This window comes from Triturus cristatus, chromosome 10 (genome assembly GCF_964204655.1).
Source record: "Triturus cristatus chromosome 10, aTriCri1.1, whole genome shotgun sequence".
Taxonomy (NCBI): Eukaryota; Metazoa; Chordata; class Amphibia; order Caudata; family Salamandridae; genus Triturus; species Triturus cristatus.
The window spans coordinates 1097977311-1098002858 of record NC_140593.1 but is presented as its reverse complement, the minus strand read 5'-3'; the positions used below and the strand labels follow the sequence as shown (position 1 = coordinate 1098002858).

The following is a 25548-nucleotide window of genomic DNA, read 5'->3' as shown; positions in this document are numbered from 1 at the left end:
CGTGTGGCAGCCAGCAAACACCAACAGCGTCGTGAGCATGCGAGGGCGTCCGCCTCGCAGGTCCCCCACAGGTTGCCAGGTGAGAGTTTCGCCGCCCGCTGCCGAAGGCCAAAGGATTTCGCAGTGTCTCCCGCTCCACAGAGGGAGCCGTTTGATTTTAGCGCCTCCGGGCGCGGAAGTGCTGGCGTGAGGGGGCGGTACCCGCTAGGATCCTGGGAGCCGTAGTCCGGCGCTCCCTTCGTGTGGCAGCCAGCAAACACCAACAGCGTCGTGAGCATGCGAGGGCGTCTGCCTCGCAGGTCCCCCACAGGTTGCCAGGTGAGAGTTTCCCCGCCCGCTGCCGAAGGCCAAAGGATTCCGCAGTGTCTCCCGCTCCACCGAGGGAGCCGTTTGATTTTAGCGCCTCCGGGCGCGGAAGTGCTGGCGTGAGGGGGCGGTACCCGCTAGGATCCTGGGAGCCGTAGTCCGGCGCTCCCTTCGTGTGGCAGCCAGCAAACACCAACAGCGTCGTGAGCATGCGAGGGCGTCCGCCTCGCAGGTCCCCCACAGGTTGCCAGGTGAGAGTTTCGCCGCCCGCTGCCGAAGGCCAAAGGATTCCGCAGTGTCTCCCCCTATCACTGAAGCATGAGAATTAAGTTGAAGAGTATTTGCACATTTTCGGTCAAGGTGAAAAAAATTGGCTCCACTGCATATGAAGATTTAACTGAGGAGGCCTTTTTCTTACTGCAGTGAAAAACATAAGAAACAAAGGTCCTCATGAGAACCAGTAGCATCAGTAATTCTCTTGCCAGCTGTAGAATGTTTGAAGAAAACTGAGAAATCATCTAATAATGTGCAGCACTCTTTCAGATACTGGAAAAGCAATTTCCTATACTGTTGAGTACTGCAATATAAATTGCATCCTCAGTACAGAAATCTTGGAACTCTTTCTTTTTTTCTAAAAACATAGGTGTTCGGACCAAATATCAAGTTCAAAATATTCAAATACATTGATATTGGAAAAAATACTGTGATGCAAAAATATCCTGGTCTAGAATATCATTCCAAAGAATATTGTTTTTTTTGTTAAGTAATATCGTTTTCAAGAATATTATTGTTAATAATATTGTTTTCAGTAATGTAGTTGTAAAGAATAACGTATTTGAAATATTTTAATGTGTTTTAGTTCATGTATTAATTTTAGGTGTTAGTATTGTTGGCATCATTGTTATCAATTTTCTAAAATGTAGTTAGAAGCTGAAAGAGATTCAGTATCTATTTTTAGTGTTGTACTGAGTTAGGTTTGTAGGGGGATAGGGTGGAAAGTTATTTAAATTAGAAATAATTAATTTATTGTTATTTTTATATTGTCAATTTGTTTATTGATTATTAATTATGTATTTGTTTTTAACGTTTTATATTTTGAATTACAAATTGATGTTTTAATTTTTTATTTCGTTTTATTATAAATAATAGTAAGTGCTATTTTAGCTGTGAGTTGTTAGTTTTGGAGAGATATAGGGTAGGAAGTTGATTAAGTTATACAAAATATAAAAATGTTGTTAAATTAATTGATAACTCAATTATTTAATTGATTGTTAATAACGTAAATATTTTAATACTGATTTATTTAATCTACATTTTACTTGCAGGTTGCTGGGTTTGTAAGGGAATAGGGTAGGAAGTTGAATTAAATACTTTCAACCTAATGCTATTATTTCGAAATAAATATTATTTAATTATGTAAATTACTTAATTTATTAATCATGGTTAAATTGTTGCAATGTTTTCTTTCAATATGCATTTGAGCTTATATATGTTTATTAAACAGGTATTTTCTAATGCTTTGAGATTTTTATTAGGTTACAGATTGTGAAGAATCTATATAATAATTTTTATATTTGATATTTATAAGTAATTTATTAATTGGTAATCATGTATAATGTTTTTATATTAATTATTTAGTTTAAATAAAAATAATGCATTTAATAGGGTTTTTGACATTTTGTGTCTGAAATGATATTTGTAATTTAAATGTATTTTATTTTTTATGTTTTAATTGAAGATAAATAAAAAAAATGATTTTTTGTTACTTTTGAGAAATACATTTATTTATTTCTGAATACTGTAATTTAATAATGTTATTATTAAGTAGAATTTGTATTCAGGTATGTTATCCTTTTCAAGTCCAACATTGTCCTTGCTGTTGTTTAGACTGGAGTGGGAATAGAAAGTTTAACCCCTCTGAATTCCAACATTTTCCCTATTATTGCATAGACTGAAGTAAGAACAGTAAATCGAACCCCCCAGTGGTCAAATAATTTCTCTACTGTTGTTTAGGCTGGAGTGGGAATAGTAAATCTAAATCCTCTGAAGTCTGACGCTTGCCCTACTGTTGCTTAGATAGGAGTAGGAATAGTAATTTTAAACCCTTTCAAGTCAAACACTTTGCGTACTGTTCTGAAGACTGGAGTAGGAATAGTAAATCAAACCCATCTGAAGTCCAACACATTACCCTACTGTTGCTTAGACTGGAGGGTGGGATATTATTTTTAACCCGTTCATAGCCCATCACTTTCCCTACTGTTGTTTAGATCGGAGTGGAAATAGTAAATGTAACCCCCTCCAACGTACAACACTTTCCCTATTGTTCCATTTACTGGAGGGGCAATAGTGTATCTTATATTTTCGGAGTCTAACACTTTTCCTAATATTGGCGAAATAAAACTTATATTAACATTCATTTTTTTTTTTTTACTTTACATTTTTTATTTTTTTATTTATGTTTAATTATGTATAGTATTTTTAGTAAATGTGTTTTTGGGGGTTTTATTTTCTAATTTTTTTAATAGTGGCCAAATTATTTAATATATTTGATTTATGAATTCTTTATATTGTTAATGTTGTTATTTTAATTTGTGTATGTATTTTGTATATTCTATTTACTTTATATTATATTAGTGTTCTATATAATACTAATTTACATTTACTACATTTCATAAATTAGAAAATCAATATTTTTGAATGGTTTTGGACAATAATACTATTCATGATATTTGTTCCGGTATTTTTGTCATTTGCCTTATCAGTACTGGAACAAAATGTTGTGTTAAACAATATTTTTAACATTAAGGGCCCGATTCCGATCTCGCTAGGAAAGCCCTCCGTACGACTCGGAAGGCTTTCCTAGCGAATTGTGCTGTGATAGTCCCACCGAACGACTACGATGCATCTGTATGCTGATGGACTCGGTTTGCTCAAACTCCCAATGAACTCTATGGAAGCCTGTACACCGATCGCGTACACAGGCTCCCATAGCAAAAAGGGGTGGTTGGGAAAAAGTGTACACCCTGTGGAGGGCACCCCCTGGTGACCGCCACACTGTGCATGCTTGGATCAGGGGGACCCCTGAGCACCCTCCCCGCGACCGAGCCGTAGGGCCGCGGGTGAAGGGGGGCCAGCTATGGCCTCCTGAAGTCCGATTCCGACAGCCATTTTATCTTGCTGAGACCAAGTCGATACGACTGTCCGAATAGTGTACCGTACTAACCCGTTCGAAAGCTGGGTACATTGCGTGGCACGATTCGGCTCTGAACGAGTTGGACTGACCGGTTAGGGTTCGGAAACAATGCGGTCGACACTGGTGAGATCCTCGCAACATACTTGGTCTTTCGGAACGGGGTACGATTCGGTCGGAAACATAGGCTTCGAATCGGTTTAGGCAATTCCGATTCGGAGCCCTTCCGACCAAGTACAACGATGTACTTTACCACGATAATGTGCTACTGAACCAAAACTTATTTACAGAGTTTTACTGCTGAACATCATGCATCAGAAGGCACAGAACATTTTGTGTCTGTAAGGATAAATGCTTGGAAGCAGTTGCAGATGCCCTTGTTATTAATTTCCTTGAACGGTATTGCCAGAGGGGATACCATTCAAGTTTTCCGGTGTTCCTGTGGGGAAAAAGCTCTCCACAGCCGACTGGATTCTGATGAAAGGATTTCAACCCATCTGCTCCCCCTGCCCCCAGACAACACAATATGGTTGAGAAAAAAATCCACCACTACATTTACCACCAGCTCTACAGAAGGTGGTATATGTTTGCAGAGTTGGGCTTGTTGTTTACCCGGGAAGGGGAAACATGTGTAATTGGACCCTGTATTATGTATATATTTCCCATTAAGGGGAAAAACTTGAAATTCCCTTTATCTCAAGGGGAGATACTGGCCACTACTGTTAAATTCAGGCCTGGTAACTCTCTGCAGAGATAACGGGCAACTCGGAATGAGGCCCTTAGCAGTGGCTGCCAGGTTTTTTTTTTACCAGGGTGGGGTTGGGACACACATGCACACATACACCTCACTCACACCCATTCATTCTCACACATCCACACACAGACACACATACACACTCACAAACTCATTAACAAATACACATACATTCATATGTACATGCATGCACCAAACAAAAAAAACACATAAAACTTACCTCACAGCAGCTCTGTGACAAGGAAGTCTAGGAGGTCCAAATAGGATTGGGACTGCTGCCTTTGAGCTCAGCCAATGAGGGAAGGCAGCAGTCCCAAGCCTCGGATGTCCCAGTCTCATCCCAGAGTGGGATGGAGTCAGTGAGACTGCTGACCCCACCCCACTTTGTGACGCTTCATGGCTTAGAAATGAAGCACCCAGGTCCGAGGTAATCGGTGCTGCTCCACCCTTGTCACGGGGGGGGGGGGCACTTTTGCCATGCTGACGAGGTCACGGCCACAGGGCTGTGAAATCCTCAGCCTGGCAAAGTTCATCTCGGTAGCCAGGAGCATGAGCATTTTGAGCATGTCTTGCTCCTGGTTGCCTAACCTGAACCAGAAGAGTGTCTGTCAGGCTGATCTTTGTTCAGCCTGACAGACACTCTTTTTGCCTGGAAAAAGGTGGGAGGGCATGGCCCCTCAGCACGTATGTACGGGCCGCTGCTGGCTGTTAGTGGGAATTTAAAAAGTGACATTCACAACTCAAGAAAGCACTACTAAACATAGACACCTTAGCTGGACAATGGGGATACAGATTTAAATAAGACTCCATAGGAACATACATGAATAACAACAATCTCCTCATGGAAATGCATGGCTAATGAGGGTTTCTCAACTTGAGGAGCTCCCAACCAATTAAGACCAATCAAGACCAGAAACAGGCCAAATGACGTTGAACAAATGAAGCAGAGAAGAAAACAGCACATCATACCACAATGTCACTTCTTAGAGTGCCATCGGACCTCGCTCTAGATTTGAGACTCTCTAGAGAGAATAGTGACAATCTGTTTGTGTAAAGTGTGAGACAATGTCACGGGCAGAAGCCTGGGATCTCTACCATACCACGTCTTCTATTGATGCCTGGATTGCTCTTCTATTCAAGGCAGTGGCTGAGCTTACATCCAGGGAGAAATGTATCTACCTGCCTAAATGTTTTCTTCTGGTCGCCCATCTCAGTAAGACCTTGCATTGTTTCTCATTCTGCAGTGGCACCAGAATTGTCCTGCAGTCATGGATGGTGATTTGAGTGCCTCTTAAGGGCAGGTTTAAGGCCACCTGAAAGTAGGTTGGGCGTGCTACTCCCGTGGTGCCTTCTCCTTGATCCCAAATGATTCAATAACCCCCTGCATCGGACCAACCAACATATCAACAGGAGGATTCATGTTCTTTTGTGATTGTACAGTGTCTCTGCTCTATCCCAAAGTTGGAGTCCTGCAGGGATGCACTGTTACAAGAAAGAAATGCACGGTCTTCTCACTCATCAGTTGCTGAAAGGTTTTGAAATTGTCAGACATACTGGCCATCTTTCTGAATGACAATCTCAACATTAGTGATGACACCTTTTATGTGCAGCTTATCCAAAAAATTTATCAAGGGAGGAAAGTAGAAGCGTTCTGTAGTCCCACTCAGCTTCCAGTTATATAGCAAAAAATCTAAAGTGGAGTGGGGCATATGGCCTAGAGAGATCTTGATTAAAAATCTGTGGGACCCTCAACAGCCATTTTCCGCCATTGTGTGTTTTACCATCCGAGTAGTCATGGTTGACATCATCATCATTGGGTCTTTTTTTGTGCCTCCACCAGCAACATTCAGGACAGGAGAGACTGGACCACAGACAACAGGCTGCACCAACAAGAGAGCATCCAAGTTGTCTACCCCGACACCCTATGGGGCCCGTCTGAAGATAAAATAAGCTGAGAACAATGTTTTCTCATTTGCCGAAATGAATATGACCAGCTTACAAATGTGTTCCAGGGGACAGTCCCCCCTCAAGATGCAGAGGACATGGGTGAATAAATCAATTTAGTAACGTATTACAATCCGGGCTTCTTCTAGGATGTTGTGGTTATTCCAGAAGAACAATATTTTGTAGTTTGCCCATTGTTGATGTTACCCAGGTGTTGTTGGGGTAGTGGGAGGGGGGAACCATGTGGAATGCTGGTATACTTTCATTTTATGGAGTGGGCGTCAGCTCAAAATAGAGAAACACTGAGCCAAAAACAGTTACAGCAAAGAGTCCAGAAAGGATCCCTTCCTCTCCACAGCTTGTGTGGCCATGTCCATGTGAAATTTTTTGGGGAAAAACCCACAGAAGACATCTGCGGTAGTGACATTAGAAATGTCCCATAGATGCATCAAGTTCCGTCCCAGCACTTCAGGGACATTTTGAGGATTTTACGTACAAAAGTACTGCAGTTTATATAGTAGTCTTGCATAGGATTAGCAGCACAGGAAATAGTGACAGGCCTATTTTACTTTACTTTCACTTGGGAGCGGCTGTGCCCTGGAACAGCTGATGGCTACATCTCGGTCCAGCCTAAATTGAAAAATCACTGTCATGGAACTTTCAGCAAGCCTGTTCGGAATGGTAGTAATGTCATCACGATATGTGGGTACCACAAAAGCATACTACTGTAATAGGCGTACATTTTTATTATCATTATGTAAAATGGTGGGAGGGGTTTCTGGGGAAGGTCAACATGGTTTACATGCCAGTCTTGAATGGTGGAGCTTGAAATTTTGGACTAGCCACTCTAAATCAGGAAGTTAGTTCAACGTCATTTTCATCACTGTTACAAACACCTGATTGCTTTTCCCCATTGAAGCAGTTCAGTCATCAAGAAACACTGTCTCCCCTAGCTCTCAAAATGAGACAAGGATTTTTGCATTTTTGGCACTGCTCAGAACAGTTCTTCCTGATTTTTTAAACTATGGAAGGCTCCATACACAAAACCATTCTGCTAGTTGTCATGTCTGGCTTCTCACTTAGGTGTGACTTCTGAATTCTGGATTTCCAGGCATAAGAGAAAATTATGTATTACACAAAGAGAAGGGGTGAGAGGCTAACCCCTCTACTCCGGCCCCCCTGTCCACAAACTGAAACACGCATAGAATAGTAGAGAGTGGTGAGAAATTTTTGGTGGCACATGCTTGGTGTGAAAATACTGCCCTCACTCACAAAACTGTGACATACTTCATCATAAGGGCTGCTTCAGTACACCCTAGAGCAGACCAACGCCTGGGGTGGAGCAATAGGGTGGGGAAGACAAGACATAACATATAAAATATTGAGAAATAATAAGTCAAAATATATTGGGATCACCAAAATAAAAAGGGCAGTGAAGATTAAAACTAGCTCGGGTGTGTCTCTGTGTGTAAGTTTATTCCTGGACCCTCCGGCCAGGATTAAAAACGTGAAGGATGGTGATGACAGGAAGAGAGTAATGAACTCCTACACACCCCTCCTTACTGTCAATATGTCGACATGTTTCTGCCTTTGTAATTGTGCCCGGAATATAGGGTCATACCGGCATTCGTCAGGACCTTTCATATACCAATTGTTAAAATAACGTCATTCCCTGAAATTGTGAGTGAGGGCAGTATTTTCACACCAAGCACCTGCCACCACAAATTTTTCACCACTCTCTACTCCTCTATGTGTGTTTGAATAAGGAAATTAAGCTTTTGAGTGTGGTTTGCACAGGGTTTGGCTACTTCAAGTGAGCTCAGGTCATGGCAGTCTTATGGCACTATTAAACAAATAGAGGGAGAAGAGGGCTTGAAAGAATAACAATAAACTTTATCGCTATCAAGGTCCAAAATACATGCCCTAGCAATAGTGGAAACAGAAGGTATGCAGTTCCTAGCATAAACGCAAGGTGTGACAGAATAACAAGTGAATCGCACAGTGGTGACAGAAAACTATAGTGAGAAGCAGGAGTAAAGGTTACTCCTTATTTGGAAAAGAAGACCCTCACACACCCAACAAGCGGGTGTCTTGCTTCATCACCGGGTCTTTGCTCCTTATCGGGCCGGCAAGTGCAATGCCCGATCAGGCACCTAATAGGGCCTTCCTAGCGGAGATCTTTTATTCCAACGCCGGTGAGTGATGTGTGTGTGGGGTTGAAGAAACAGTATTAAGACATATGTGAGTGTAGGTGCAAATGGAGTTAAAGTGATTAAAACAGGGGTAGGTGATCCACTAAATAATTTTAATGCAGTGTGGTCACCATCCTGGTTAAAAGATATATACAGTCTGCACATGTGACACCAATAGTTAAGTGAGTGTATGTGCTGACGTAATCAAGAGGTCAACATGTTTCTTGCATTTGTATATAATAAATGGCAATTCATCAGGACCAGGGAATAAATGCGGCTACCTACACCTCTTTGGTGGTGCCCAATGTCTATAAGAGACTGAGTAGTGAGCACGCATACAGCACCCTAAAAAAGTGTGGTACCGTAGTTAAAAAGCACACCTGCAGGGAGAGAAAATAACAACAAAACAAGCATAAACAACAAATAATGTTAAAACAACATATGCATTGCAGCTGCGGTTACTCAAGACAAATGGTGGTGTCAAGCCAACCGTGGCATGCAAAGATGGTGAGCAATGTATGGAGGACTTATAAGCAAGTATATGAAGGAGGCACAATATCCAATCACTGATGCCAGAACCCATCATATATTTACGTCAAGGCTCCTGATAAGTGCATCACATGTGTCACGACCTTCACCCCGGACTCCAATAGGATAAAATCCATCATCAAAAAACATTGGGGTATCCTCAACACCGGCGATTTGGATTTACAGACACCCAGATTTGCATTTAAGCGCACGAGCAACCTTAAGGATCTATTGATCCACACTAGACCTAAGAAACCTATCCACAGCTCGCAAAGAATGCTATGGGATCTTCCCCCAGTCAAAGGGCACTATCCCTGTGGGTCGTGCTCCATGTGTGCCCAAACTCTCACCAGCAAGGAAGTGACATTGCCCAACGGTCTTACATGGAACATATCTAAACACACAAACTGTAACTCTTCGAACTGTGTTTACATGATGCAATGCCTATGTGGCCTTCCCTATATAGGCATGACGACTCGCCCAGTGAAGACTCGTATGTTAGAACATAAGAGTAGCTTCCGATGCGCAAAAACAAACACTAAAATGACTACCCATTATCATCTTGAACGTCATCCTCCAAATTCTTTTAAATGGATTGTCCTTGAATCACACCCTCAAATGTCAAAGAGAAGCCTCTTCAGACTTGAACAACGTTGGGTCCTGAGGTTATCCGCTGACACTACGGGCCTTAATGAGGACATTCCGTGGAGTATGCTGACCTGATTTCACCAGTTTCCTTTCCTTGAGTTACTACTTCCTCTTGGCTGTCACTCTTATAAAAAAATAAAAAAGACCTTTTATTTTTACCAGTACTTAAGAGTTTCCTGGTGTTTGCTGGGGCACTGTTATTATGAACCCTCATAATATAAAACCCTCATTTTTGCCAGTGAATATGAGTATCCTGGTGTTTTGATGGGGTACTGCTAATATGAACTCCTCAGCTGCTTTACTCAATTCCCCAGCGGGCCTCTTTGACCCCTATGGAGTTCGTTTCGTAACTTGAGTGCCTCCTACACTTTGCCACGTCAGCCGATGTTGATATGCACCGTCTATTATCGACGGTCGTTTGCCGTCGTGCGTCGTCATATCGCCATGACAACGAGCAGGACGCACAGCCCCGTACGTTTTGCTTCTGTTAGCGGTCTAGCTAACCCGGCGTCAGCACGCTTCCATCTGACTCGTGCTTCTCGCGTGAGCGTGCCGGTGGGGGTCTTTATACGGACAAGGCGCGTTCAGACGCCACCAGTCTACTGCGGCTGGCGCATCACTAGGTGGACGGCGGTTAACGAGTAAACAGAACTGTGAGTACTTAACCATTGACCTTGAGAGCGTCGTCTTGCACGGCCACGCTTCCACTTTTTCTTCCTATTTTGGATGGTTTCTGCGAGCGGATATACTTTACAATTAGCGCACAACGCTGTAATCCATGATCAGACCCACGTCCTCGTGTTCCCTCGGTCACTGGCTTTCTCATTCATTATAGCACGCACAAGGTTGGGAACTGACTTGTTTAATGAGAGGTTTTACTATTCCTCCTCTCTTCACACTCGTCAATTTGGCAGCCTCATCTTTATAGCTCCCCCTGATGGTGTCATAGCGGTCACCACGAAGTCAATTGCCATGTGTTATTCGAGTAGTCAAGCTTGGAGTGGCACTGGGATTTCTGCCTCACGGACTACTCCCAATGATGTTGGATACAATTGCTCTAACACCTGTAATTGTTTCTTTTGATTTTGTCTGTTTTCCCTCACCCTAGGACACTATAATTTAGTGTGTACTCCTCCCAGCCTCATATACAGCACAACCAAGGAGGGTGAGTTCCTTTGGATGAAGTATCTATCATAATCTGATTTATTTATTTAAATATATGATGGGTTCTGGCATCAGTGATTGGATATTGTGCCTCCTTCATATACTTGCTTATAAGTCCTCCATACATTGCTCACCATCTTTGCATGCCACGGTTGGCTTGACACCACCATTTGTCTTGAGTAACCGCAGCTGCAATGCATATGTTGTTTTAACATTATTTGTTGTTTATGCTTGTTTTGTTGTTATTTTCTCTCCCTGCAGGTGTGCTTTTTAACTACGGTACCACACTTTTTTAGGGTGCTGTATGCGTGCTCACTACTCAGTCTCTTATAGACATTGGGCACCACCAAAGAGGTGTAGGTAGCCGCATTTATTCCCTGGTCCTGATGAATTGCCATTTATTATATACAAAGGCAAGAAACATGTTGACCTCTTGATTACGTCAGCACATACACTCACTTAACTATTGGTGTCACATGTGCAGACTGTATATATCTTTTAACCAGGATGGTGACCACACTGCATTAAAATTATTTAGTGGATCACCTACCCCTGTTTTAATCACTTTAACTCCATTTGCACCTACACTCACATATGTCTTAATACTGTTTCTTCAACCCCACACACACATCACTCACCGGCGTTGGAATAAAAGATCTCCGCTAGGAAGGCCCTATTAGGTGCCTGATCGGGCATTGCACTTGCCGGCCCGATAAGGAGCAAAGACCCGGTGATGAAGCAAGACACCCGCTTGTTGGGTGTGTGAGGGTCTTCTTTTCCAAATAAGGAGTAACCTTTACTCCTGCTTCTCACTATAGTTTTCTGTCACCACTGTGCGATTCACTTGTTATTCTGTCACACCTTGCGTTTATGCTAGGAACTGCATACCTTCTGTTTCCAGTCTTATGGCACTGCCACCCTATAATCTTCAATTTTATTTTCGACCACTTAAAATTATACCAGCCCCTCTCTAACAAATTACAACATGGTTTCTTACCAGTTAAGAGAGTTTCAGGGTCCTTCAATATGCTACAAAGCCCCTCTAATGTATTCTGTAGAGAAATGTTACAGTGCACCTATTGTCAATGTTAACCTTCTTTGTCAAATATTGCCAGTGGCCTTTCAGTTATAAGCAGAAAATGTTAATCGCACACCATTAGTGCAATTCCCAGTGTGATAGTCATAGATATTTCTCTGATAACACATCTCTTTTGAGAATATTTGCTGAAGTGAAGCTTCTAATGATGCTAAATCCTCCATATGAACAGTGACTCTCAACAATGCTCCCTTTGAGATCAGAATGCCTCCATTAAATTTACACCTAAATCTTACAAGATGGCCGCCTCAAGTCAGCTGGGTGCACACCTGCTAAAACATGTACGGCACTGGACATAATTGCGGAAGTTGAAGTCGATGTGGGGAGAAGTATCCCTTACAAATATGTACTCTACCCGGTTTTGCCTTTGTTTATATTCAAGCAAACCATCGGTTGGCATCCAGTATTGTGGTTTGTTTCCAGTACCTCCACAAGACGCTTTTCCTATTTGGTTCATGATCCTAATGCCCAACCCTGGCTTTCTCTCCTTTCTATAAAACAGTCAAAACGCTATTAATGACTCCACATAATGCTCCTTGTATAAATAAACTACTTTGAAATTTATTCAAAGGTCGTCCTTAATGCATTTTAAATCGTATAATTAGGTATAAGCGTTCACAATTGGGGAAAATCAAAAGCTTTATAAGCCCAAAGCCAAAATGGCACCATACAAAACACCGAATAAAAAAAAGAAAGAAAAGAGAAGCAGATGACGTTATGTATGTTTATTCCCTGTGGGAAAAGGCAATGATATTCTTTGGCAAACTGTAAACATTCCCAATGCCTACAATAAAGGCATAAAAGCCACACCACTTTATTTGAGTAACTCGAACTCTTTGAAACGTTAAACTACACATCTCCATTTTGACGTGGTTGTTCCATGACCTCTCATGTTGCTGTAAAAGGTACTAAACAAAACAAGCCCTGAAACTGGAGACTCACCATTAGAATGCGTCTGTAGCTGTCTCGGTCTATACCCCACAGTTTGAGGTCTGTCTTGGCTTTCACGGTGGCTGCTCTTGGAGTGCCATAGATTAATGCGAGCTCCCCAAAGCTGCCTCCTTCTCCGATGCTGGTTACCCAGTTGTCGTTCACATACACCTACACAACAAGAAATGAAAAGAAATGTGTGCTTGCTGCAGTATCTTTCATGTTTACTTTTACATCCCGCATTCGTGACCTTAAAGCCCTGAATACTTCTTCTTTGACCAGAATCATTTGCTGAAAAGAATTAAAGCAACACTACAGCCTCCAGCAGCTTCCGAACTCGCAGACAAAAGAAGACTTCCCTCTCTGGGGTAGGATTTCAAGCCGTGTTACTTCTGCACAAAGGATAGATTTAGCCTCCATTTGGCGGCGGCTTTGACTTAGGGTGGCAGGTTTTTCTTCTACAGGTAAATGCTCGCTGGGTTGACTGAACTGTCACAACTTTATGAGGACAATCAAATGCGAACGATTTGCTGCCTATCGGAATTGCGTTTTTGAAACAAAACGGACCTCCTGCATATTTCAAGAAGCATTGGCAAAGCCAATTGGTCTGGCCTTTTTCGCCCACAATAAGGAAAAAACAAAAACACTGATGTAGTTGTATCATTCCCAAGGCATGCACATGCATCATCACACCCTGCAGAGCAGCCTGGCATAAAATGGCAATTATTTGGCCCTTAAAAAAATAATAATAATAATAAAAAAAGTTACGGACTACGAGGAGTTCAGGGACCAACAGAGGAGTGAGTGTGTGAAGGAGTATTTTTGAAAAAGAGAACAAAGTGGAGAGTGAGCGAAGGAGCAATGATAAAGTACTTAAGGGTGGGCCAACAGGAGGACAACAAAAAGAGTTCAAAAAGGCAGCGAGGGGTGGGAAAACCAGACACACGTATGTGGCAGGGATGAGAAAGCAACATTAAACGCACAGTAGAGGAGGGTGGTGAGGGAGAAGGAGCACATGGGGGAGAAGGGTAAGAAATGTGCACTCTTATGGTGTTCTGAAAGAAAAAGAAAGAGCTCCCTGAATGTGAGCAGTCGAAGATTAAAAGTCAACCAATCAAAATGGAGGTAAACAGGGTATGCTCCAGGGGAGGGTCAAACAGAAGAAGAGGAAGGTAAGTCATTGGATATGTAAGCAAGCATATGAGAGTGGCAATATCACCAACCAATAAAAACTAATAAACGGGCTCACATTAATTATTTCGGATTGTATACAATAGGCTTTCGCATAACAGGGAGGGAGTTAAACAAGCATTTGCAATGCAATAGGTCTCGCTTTTACGAGTTTGAACTATTGGTATTGTAAATGATAATGTCTTTTACCTGTGTGTTATGTTTGTAGTGGAGTGGATGTTTGTGGCGTGGAGTGAAATTATGCGGATTGCTTTGGAATTGTTAGTTATGGAATAGTGTGGGTGAGATTGTGTAGTGTATTTATGTAGAGGAATTATGTGGCTGAACCGTCCTGAGGTTAATGGCTGTAGAACTATTGGCCTCCGTGTTACACATATAGCCCCTGGACCCAGTTACATGCATTTCATATGTTTCATGATGTGACATGATTTCAGTGACATGGCTGCTGGAACAGCAATACCGGCCTTTTTGTCTTGAGATTGGTTTTGTAAGTGGACTGCACGGTTCCTGCGCTCTCCGGTGCTGTGGAACGACAGCAGTTCCTGCTTAAAAGTAGTCTTATGAATTCAAAACAGAATGTACAGCTGTAATGTTATCTTGTGATATGGAATGCTGAGACATGCTCGAGACATAGGGCTTCCTTGTTTTTACGGCTCTAAATAGACTGCGCAGAGAATGACCAGCACTTCATTGCAAAGTGTGGTCAAGGGAAGTCTGTGCCAGAGAGAAGTGTGGTCAAGGGAAGTCAGTGCCAGAGAGAAGTGTGGTCAAGGGAAGTCTGTGTCGGAGAGAAGTGTGGTCAAGGGAAGTCTGTGCTGGAGAGAAGTGTGGTCAAGGGCAGTCTTCTGTGCCGGAGAGAAGTGTGGTCAAGGGAAGTCTGTGCCGAGAGAAGTGTGGTCAAGGGAAGTCTGTGTCGGAGAGAAGTGTTGTCAAGGGAAGTCTGTGTCGGAGAGAAGTGTTGTCAAGGGAAGTCTGTGCCGGAGAGAAGTGTTGTCAAGGGAAGTCTGTGCCGGAGAGAAGTGTGGTCAAGGGCAGTCTTCTGTGTCGGAGAGAAGTGTGGTGAAGGGAAGTCTGTGCCGAGAGAAGTGCGGTCAAGGGAAGTCTGCCGGAGAGAAGTGTGGTCAAGGGAAGTCTGTGCCGGAGAGAAGTGTGGTCAAGGGAAGTCTGCCGGAGAGAAGTTTGGTCAAGGGAAGCCTGTGCCGGAGAGAAGTGTGGTCAAGGGAAGTCTGTGTCGGAGAGAAGTGTGGTCAAGGAAAGTCTGTGCCGGAGAGAAGTGTGGTCAAGGGAAGTCTGTGCCGGAGAGAAGTGTGGTCAAGGGAAGTCTGTGCTGGAGAGAAGTGTGGTCAAGGGAAGTCTGCCGGAGAGAAGTGTGGCCAAGGAAAGCCTGTGTCGGAGAGAAATGTGGTCAAGGGAAGCCTGTGCCGGAGAGAAGTGTGGTCAAGGGAAGTCTTCTGTGCCGGAGAGAAGTGTGGTCAAGGGAAGTCTGCCGGAGAGAAGTGTGGTCAAGGGAAGCCTGTGTCAGAGAGAAGTGTGGTCAAGGGAAGTCTGCCGGAGAGAAGTGTGGTCAAGGGAAGCCTGTGTCGGAGAGAAGAGTGGTCAAGGGAAGCCTGTGCCGGAGAGAAGTGTGTTCAAAGGAAGTCTGCCAGAGAGGAGTGTGGTCAAGGGAATTCTGTGTCGGAGAGAAGTGTGGTCAAGGGAAGTCTTCTGTGCCGTAGAGAAGTGTGGTCAAGGGAAGTCTGTGGCGGAAAGAAGTGTGGTTAAGGGAAGCCTGTGCTGGAGAGAAGTGTGGTAAAGGGAAGCCTGTGTCGGAGAGAAGTGTGGTCAAGGGAAGCCTGTGCCGGAGAGAAGTGTGTTCAAAGGAAGTCTGCCGGAGAGAAGTGTGGTCAAGGGAAGTCTGTGTCGGAGAGAAGTGTGGTCAAGAGAAGTCTTCTGTGCCGGAGAGAAGTGTGGTCAAGGGAAGCCTGTGTCGGCGAGAAGTGTGGTCAAGGGAAGCCTGTGCCGGAGAGAAGTGTGTTCAAAGGAAGTCTGCCGGAGAGAAGTGCGGTCAAGGGAAGTCTGTGTCGGAGAGAAGTGTGGTCAAGGGAAGTCTTCTGTGCCGGAGAGAAGTGTGGTCAAGGGATGTCTGTGGCGGAGAGAAGTGTGGTCAAGGGAAGCCTGTGTCAGAGAGAAGTGTGGTCAAGGGAAGTCTGTGCCGGAGACAAGTGTGGTCAAGGGAAGCCTGTGTCGGAGAGAAGTGTGGTCAAGGCAAGCCTGTGCCGGAGAGAAGTGTGGTCAAGGGAAGCCTATGTCGGAGAGAAGTGTGGTCAAGGGAAGCCTGTGCCGGAGAAGTGTGGTCAATGGAAGTCTGTGCCGGAGAGAAGTGTGGTGAAGGGAAGTTTGTGTCAGAGAGCTGCCATGCGATGAAAAGATGTGTTTACTGCTCTGGGAACCCAACTAGTAAGAAGCAGATGAATGGTGCAAATGGGTCTGACATGACGTTTTGTGCAAGGACACACATTGTGTCATAAAGGCTTAAGCTACGTCTTTGCTGAAACCTATGAACAGAAGCATAAACCTAGAAGAAAGGAATGTGCCCCAACACTTCTCAGCAATGCAAAGTTTGTATAACATTCCCATGTCATATGTGAAGGGTGAGAGTACGAGAGACAGCTGTCCTAGAAAGGGTGGGGGGTTATTACAATATGTGCCCCCCCTCTTGGGGGTGAACCAGTTGATGTTTGTTGCCCGCACAATATCGCACTTTCCCAGGATACGGTGTGTTATTAATATCGGAGATCCACGCAGCTCTGTGCAAATTCTGTTGTTATTAAAACTGAATGTTTAGTTTGTAAACTCACGCAGGTTCGTCGGGCGTCATATCCTGGTGGTGTGTAAAATATGATATGTATTAATAGAACAATTTTAAAGGCAAGATAACAGAGTAAACTATAATGTGTGCACACATGTATACGCAATCCATGTTTACGCGTAAGAAGCATTATATAGCAGCCCGTGCTGACACACAAAGCAATTCTCCACAAGTGTTCACCTGTCTGAAACAGAAATTCCGTCATTACATCATCTCGAAATTGAAGGCGATTAATTCCAATTTCTAGAATGTGCCTGCAAAGAAATAACAGGGCAAGCATGGCAGCTTTCTGTATGTACACTTCGAGTGCCAACTCTGTAGGGTGGTATGAAGGGGGTGGGGTTGTGTGTGGCAAGAAGCATCACGTTGTTAATAGAAAAAGTATGCACGGAACCGGCCTTCTAAACATATAATTGCCATCCGCTCACAACAAAAACGAGCGTTGTGGGCAACCAGGGCACTATACGGACCACGTGGGCATAGAGTATAGACGGTGGTGAGGAGGCATGTAGGGCAGGGTCACCGGCTTCTCCACACCATGCACCCATCCCACCGTACTCAGCAGCGGCTGCCTTCACACTAATGGTGACTGCTTTGCCTCTTCAGGTGACAGCCTGGAAACCCAAGTCGGTGCCATAAATCTGCTCGGCGAGCACACCCAGGGTTTAGGGGGGGCCGAGCGCGACTACAGCCACCGAAGGTAGTTGGGGAAGCAAACACACCAGAGAACCAGGGTCCACACAGACACTCGCATGCAGCCCTTGCACAGTGAAATTCCTTTCCAACAAAATTGAAACAAGCAAAAAGACACACGGCTCCACTCAAGCATCTCTTTATAACGAAGGCAAGGAGGAGCTGCAAACAAATACATCACGTACCTTTCTATGTGAGCCGTTTCACCAGAGGCCTGAAAACAAACGTTCAAGGTATGGCCACCAGGCTGCTTGTGTGTGTGCTTCTTATTGAAAGGATACACGACGGACGAGTTTACCGGGCTCGCCGCCAAAACGTAAGACACTCGGATTTCTCTGTCCAGGAGTAATACGCTCCTATATTAAATCGAAATGTGCCAGCTCTTCTGTAAGCTAGTACCAATCGGGCCCAGAATACAACTGCCACCTTCACGGAGATGTATGGTGCACAGAGTGAAACGAGGGCAACACACTGTAGAATGTGTACTGCAAGACCCAGAATTCATCGTGCTGGGGGCCAAAGGAATGAAGGGGGGCATTAGAAAGGGGGGAGAAAGAAAGAAACAGGAACGCGGAAGAAATACATATCGATGCTTCAGCAGTGTTTGAATGTACCGAAGGTTTAAAGTTTCACTATTAAACAAGCACACCACTGCCTTTCTCCGAGGCGAAGCAGAAATGCCTCGGAGAAACGCAGCGGTGGTTTCAGATTCGGGGGCGTGGCTAAAAAGTGGAAAGAACAGCACGGAACACGCCCCCGAATCTGAAAAAGACGGAGCCTATTTGGAGGGACGGCTCTCTCCTCCAATGGCTGGCCTCCGTTTAGGAAGCCAGCCAATGGAGGAGAGGCAAAAAGAGAGGCGGGCTAAAGAGCCACTCTCAGAAACATTAAATCTCCGACTTCCGGTTCTGCCTTCGGCAGACCGGACGGTCCTCGACCTAAAAAGCTATGTGGTCAAGACCGAAAAATCATCAGCAAGACCTTTACACAACGTACCTGATACACAAAGTTATTTGCAAACCAAGTTGGACTTGAGCGCACATAAGGCTTATTTTAGTAGTGTAAATTCATATTCTTTATTCAGTACCAAGTGATTTATTCACATATATTACTACAGCAGTCTAGGGAAATATTAAGGGTGAGCAAATTCACTCAACAAGGATGGGGAGCTGGCGTTCAAGAGCAGGGAAACAGCTAACAAAGTATAATTTTGTGGGTTTCCAACCCATGCATATGGTCGGGACTTTGCTCCTGTCACAGGAGGCAGAAGTAATTCTGTATTCAGAATGGGCACAGAACATCCCCAAAATCGGTGGAGATGTAGAGGAAGATTTTTCTACAAGTGGAAAAATATTTTCACTGTTGACAGGAGTTAATTAAAATGTTCAATTGCAAAGTATTTTTGCGTATATAACTGTAATAAGTCTACAATTATACATATGTTGCATGGGAGGAACTTGAAATGTTCAAAATAATTCCAGAACAACTCCTGGGAAACTTCATCTGTCAGTACTCCTGGAATCCTCTGTGAATTCCAAAAGGTTCGAAATTGGCTCCAAATCTAGGAGTAAAGCTAGCGGGGCATGCATTTAACTTTTTTTTTTAAGCAACTTAACTAACATTTCTTTGAAGTAATATGGTGAGCATTAGGATCATTTGCACAATCATGACTGGGTGATTAGTAATGATCCCAGGAGATCATGTGAGAATGGTATCTCTACCTCAGACACATATTTGGACCTACATCTAGGGGAGCTATCAATCACTTTACCCCAAGTCTGCTGGAACTGGAGTAAGAGTAGCAAATTAACCCAATCCTAAATTTGTGGGAAGAGGATTTGCCTACATTTAAACAGTAGAAACTGGTACAAAGTTACATAGGAAGATATTTTAGTAAGGTCAAGATTCTGAGAATTTATATTTCGGAGTCCATGTTTTTGCAATCTATGTTTCTGCTTGAAACGACCTTAGAGATAATTTGGGCCTTCTTTGCGAGTTGCAATTTCCCATCCAGAGGTTTAACTCTAGTAGGGATACTTCTCTGGGTCATTACAGGTAATCCAGAGTCCCTGGACCTAATAATTCCAGGTCTTGAGACACTGAGCCCTATTTCACTAGTCCAAATCCACATCTGGTGAAATAGCTCCATGGGCAGGCGTAGCAGCTATGGACAGGACCACAGCCTGGTCTCCACTTGAAACCTGTAGCAGTCAATCAAAATGAACTCTACTATTTCCCAGAGCAAGTCCCTTCAGAGGGACATTACATAGGGTGTGCACATTCCATGTTAAATGGATGATTGTCTAAACTGATGAGGGGCACATTTACATACACATTTGTGCAATGGATTCCATGTTTCATATGCTTAAGCTTATAACACATAGTCATAAATCCTAGTAAAACACAATCAGATTCAGTTATGTCACACATTGCAAAAGTAATACAAAACACATATCAATGTTGTTGTGGAATATGATGCAAAAAAAGCTAATGTAAAGTAAAAACAAACTTACATCAACTTCTCCTTGGTCAATTACGTAGAAATTATCCCCCTCGTCACCTTAAAGCGGAAATACAAATAATATTACAGAATGTAAATTGATATTGAAATAACACAAATCCGCGTTTACAATGTAAAAATGCATAAAAGTCTTATATATATTTCTTTAATTTTTACAATGTTAAATTTAGAAGTAACTTTGATAATCACAACATGATAAACAGCTTTCTCTTTTATTGTCAAATGACTTTATAATATATTAAACATTTATAATGAAGGAACTGCAACGTTACATTTGTAAGAGAGAGGCAAAAAGAAGGCTAATTTGATACACTGAGCTTTGGAGAACCCCCCCAAATAAAGGTGCTTTGTAAAAAAAAAGCAAGGCCATAATTCCCAAAGCAGAGCTGAACATGTGTTGTGAAGGAACTTGGCCCTTTGTGAGGACAAAACATAGCACAAAAAATGATCATCAGGTCATCATTCAGAACCTTACCAGTAGCAAAAGGTAGATCATGAAGGATATCAATAATGCGTGCAAAGCAATGGGATACTTTCCAGAATCCAAGCAATGCATCTTCACTTCATAGAGTTTTACATCAGCCTTAAGGGAGACAGTGCATATAAGATACCCATACAGTTCCAGTTTTTGCAAAAAAAGGTGATTATGAAAAATGGGGAAATGGGGAAAAATTGGAGGCACATTAATGTGGAGGCAACAAGAAGCCAGCTTCCCTACAAAGGATAATCGGGACACGACAGAAAGGAAGAAGTCAAGTGATAGCCACAGCTAGAATGTATTGTCACAAGGAGGAAATGCCTATTAAAGGGTTGAACCTTGAATGCCCCTTCTGATTATATGTGGTCTTCATGTAACTAAGCTACATCTATTTGTGTGACGAGGAATTCTCCTAGGAATGAGAGTTAGCACATCAGCAATACACTACATGAATCCAAGCTCTTGCACTAATTGCCTTTCATGACAGGTTCCAGAAGCCTTTGAAAAACTAGAGAACAAAAAGTGTGTTCTTTACAGCATAAATCTCAGTTTCAATCTTTTCCGTCTTTTAGAATCAGAACGCGTAGGTCTTGCTACCGGAAAATAGTGAAGAAATATGGGTTAAAAGAGATTACTATTCATGGGGAGAACTTTAATTGTAGGTGAGTATTTAGTTCCGTTTCTCTGGGCCATCCCTATAGTTACAAATTATGTAATTTGTGCATTTACATAAAGAACAAGTTACTTACCTTCGGTAACACTCTTTCTGATGGCTGTTCTATCTAACCGCAGATTCCTCACCTTTAGACTATCCAAAAGTGCCAAACTGGATCCAGAAGAACAAAACTGATCCTTTGCGCTGGTAGGTGGCGCAGTGCAGCTCCCATTGACTTAGTTTCTCCAAGGTAGAGGCGGTTCAGTCGCATATATGCACCTCCCTGCGTGCCGACAACAGTTTCTTTATTAACTACGTCTGCGCCCTCTTGTGCAGAGCCCAACAATAATCAGAGGTACTAGTGTGCACATCTCTAATTTGGAACCTTGTTAGATGCAAAAAGAGACCATTGCATAGAACAGGAAGGAGGGAGGGCAGTGAGGAATCTGCAGTTAGATTATCCACCAGAATGAGCATTACCAATGATTAAAAACTGTTCTTCTGATGGATGCTTCTGACAGCAGATCACTCACCTTTAGAACAGATACCAAAGTCGTAACGCCTTTAGCCAGTGGGGCTATGGAATGGCTCATACCAAAAAATCCTCCAGGACCGAATGGGCGAAATGCCCTTCCTGTCAGACCTGGCAGTTAATGCAGTAGTTCTTTATGGTTTGTGCAAGGATGCCGACATCTCAGCTTGACAGATGTCAAGGACAAGCACTTTGCATGCCATTGGAATGGAAGCAACCTTGGCCTTGGTGGGATAGGCCTCAAGCCCTCCGATGTTGCTTCTTGGAAAGTGTGCAGTAGATCTTATTTCAGAGGACTACACACCTTGACAAACTCATGGTCTGCACTGCCTCGCCACTCTTTGCCCCAGAAAACCCCATAAAGAGGTAACGGTGCACCTGATGTTCTTTGATGCAATCAATGTAAAGGCATAACACTAATTTGGAGTTCAACCAATGGAGTCTCTCCTCTTTCGAGGGGTGAGGCAGAGCAAATAACTTTGGAGAATAATGAAATGTTGGAAACAGACATGACTTTTGGAAAAACGGCTGACCTTGTCCTGAACACTACTTTGTCTGGAAAAAAAATGGTTACCGAGAGAGCCTGGAGTTCACTTACATGATGAGCCAAAGTCAACGCAACCAGAAACAAAGTCTTCACAGTCAAGAGACATAATGAACAGCAGGGCATTGGTTCAAATGGCGTGCACATGAGAAAAGTGTGTCACTAAGGACAGACTAGAGCGGCTTGGACAGCTGATGCTGAAGGAGAGGGGGACTGGTCAGTGCACTGCCCCTGGTAGCCTGGGCGTTGTTGCTTTATCCCCTCCCTCGACTTCCAAAGAAGAGGGGTGCCCATAGGGTGTGGGTAATCAGGGTTTTGTGGGCGGGGAGGTTGTGCCATGGCATGGGGGATACGGCAACCCCTTGGAGTAGTCTTGAGTGGAGCAAAACCGTCATGGACACTGTCTTGCAGGGGTAGAAGGGTCGAAGGAACGTGTTGTGGCATGGCTTTCTATATAGTGCTCAACAATGAATAGGTCTTCTCTCCAAACAGGTGAACTTCACCGAACGGCATGTCCATCAGGGAAAATAGCATATCCTAAGAGAAGCCTGTGGATCTTATTTATGTATTTAACAATAGGGCTTTGCCCTGTAATCCCACTTATACCTGGGCACAGGATCTATGAGACAGAAAAGTTGGTCACCCGTGTGAATAGATAGTTGCCTTTCTAAACCAGTAAGCTTATCAATTGGTCACTGGTCTGGTCTAGACTTACAAAATATTATTTATTATCCTTTTTACACAGCGAGTCCTCAAACTACTAGGCTGGGGTACATAAAACAGTGTATATACATATAACAGTGACAAAACAAATATCTATTTACAACACAAAATGAGACATATTTTTATCTATACATAACTCCTCGTAAATCACAAACAAAAATAAATACAAATACAGTGCGTCCCTCCCCCTTCCCTATTTAATGGCGGCCGCTGCGGGTGTGAGAACAGGACCTCTGATCTCCTGCCCAGAGTCCCTGATCCCTGCCCCAGCAGCTCCGCTGTTGTGCCGTTGCCACCTACACCTCTCCTGGTAGGTGTTCGCGGCATGTTTTCTGCCCTTCGTTTCTAATTACTTGTCTTTTTTGTGCATTGTAAATTGCTTTTTGTGCCTGGTAATTGTTTAGCGCCTTGGTTTTTTTGTGCCTTGCATATATTTGCCTGTTTTGCCTGTTTTGCGTTCCTGTGCCATTGTTGTGTCTTCCGTGCCAGTTTCGTCGCCCACTCCTGCTGCCCCCGCAGCCCCTCCCCCTTGCTGGTTCCCACTCCAGCCTCCCAGCTGTGAGTCCCTTCCCCCTTACCTATTTAATGGCAGACGCACGCGGTGGGCGCACCCGTCCGCAACCATACCGCAACCACCGTCAGTGACCCTGGTTCACCGACCACCCACCGCTACGACTCTGCCCTCCGAGCACTCAACCCGGGAAGGAACAACAACTGCCAAACTGTCGATGCCAAACACCACCCACGGACAGTTCTCCTGCCGCCGAACTTTCACCACCCCCGCATCACCACAGACACCACCCCCATGCCGGAGGTCAACATCACCGTAGCCCTGAAGTGCATCCTCCTCAACGTACGCTCCCAGCACAGGCACGCTGAAGAGATCTGGGACCTCCTCGACACCCTCTAGCCAAGCGTCGCCTTCTTCATGGTAACCAGGACCAACGCCCCCGCCACGCCTAGGAGGAGGACTCACCATCGCACACAAGATCTCCCTCCGAATCTTCACCACGAACGACTCCACCACCACCGAACACCTTCACTTACAGATCATGACCAGTCTGGCATATTGGCCCCCCGGACCTCGAACAGCATTCGCCACTACCATCACCGATCCTCTTCGCGTCCCACACCATCGCCTCCACTGACTACATACTCATCGGAGACCTCAACTTCCACCTTGACAACCTCAACGACCCCAACTCATCCAACCTCCTGGACAACCTCGCCAACCTTGGACTGCAACAGCTCGTCACCACCCCCACTCACAAGGCAGGACACACCCTCAACCCCATCTTCGCAGGAGGCAACAACAACCGCTTCAGCCACACCTTGTAGCCCCTCTGGATGGACCACCACTGCGTTCACTTCCATGTCAACAAACCCACCGCCCCCAAACCTACACCCCGTCCACCACGAAGGAACTGGAGCAAGGTCACCGAGGAGCACCTCTACGCCACCCTCAACCATGATGCCCGCTCCACCCTGACTGATGCCAACCTCACCGCCAAAGAATGACACAGATGGATCACCAACTGCGCAGACAAACTTGCACCCCTTCGCATTTCCGACAGACAGCGCCCAAGGAAGACTACCTGGTTCACCACCGACCTCCAAGAATCCAGACACACCTGCAGACGTCTCGAAAAGAATTGGAGGAACAGCAAATCTTCGGAAGACCGCACCACATACAAGCATACCATGACAGAGCACCACCAACTCATCAGATCAACCAAAAGGACCTTCATACAGAACAAGATCACCACCAACTCCAGCAACTCGAAGGAACTCTTCAGCATCATCCAAGAATTCACTAAACCCCCCAGCAAAGCCATGGACACCACCCCCTCCCAGGACCTCTGCAACAAGCTCAGCACCCATTTCCATCTGAAAATCAAGTCCCTCTACGACAACTTTAATGAACTGACACCAGACAGCGAAACCACGCACTCCCTCAGCAACGCCAGTCAACCCATCATCTCCTCCTGGAACCCAGTCACCACAGAAGACACCGAATCAAAGGCATCCACTCAGGAGCACCCACGGACCCCTGCCCTGCACATCTTCCACAGAGCCACCGCCGCCAACGCACCGGATCTACGACACTCCATCAACACCACCTTCAAAACCGGCGTTTTTCCCTACGACTGGAAACGCGCAGAAGTCAGGCCCCTTCTCAAGAAACCCTCGGCAGATCCTTCGGACCTCAAGAACTACCGACCCATCTCCCTCCTGCCATTCGCGGCCAAAGTCACCGAAAAGACTGTCAACGCCCAACTAACTAAATTCATCGACGAGAACTCCATCTTCAACCCCTCCCAATTTGGATTCCACAGCAACCATAGCACCGAGACCCCCCTACTTGCCGCCACAGACGACATCCACACCCTCCTCGACCAAGGCCACACCGTGGCCCTGATCCTACTTGACCTCGCCACAGCCTTTGACACCATCTCCCACCACACTCTCGCCACCAGACTCCATGACGCCAGCGTACAGGGAACCGCCCTCGAATGGCTCCGATCCTTAGTTACCGGCAGAACCCAAAGAATCAGAATGTCACCTTTCCTCTCCGAACACACAGAGATCAACTGCGGAGTACCCCAAGGAT

At 44.5% G+C, this 25548-nt stretch overlaps 1 protein-coding gene across 2 annotated transcripts in view; it reads right to left on the bottom strand.

The window, feature by feature from the left end:
• The window catches only part of PRKAR1B (protein kinase cAMP-dependent type I regulatory subunit beta), a 679190-nt gene that overhangs the window by 217949 nt on the left and 435693 nt on the right, over positions 1 to 25548 (bottom strand). For both annotated transcript variants that reach the window (XM_085629322.1, XM_085629323.1), the window contains exons 6-7: positions 19998 to 20044; positions 12765 to 12923 (exon numbers count right to left, since the gene is read on the bottom strand). In XM_085629322.1, coding sequence (XP_085485448.1) covers positions 12765 to 12923; positions 19998 to 20044 — 206 coding nt within the window. The remainder of the gene's footprint in view (positions 1 to 12764; positions 12924 to 19997; positions 20045 to 25548) is intronic.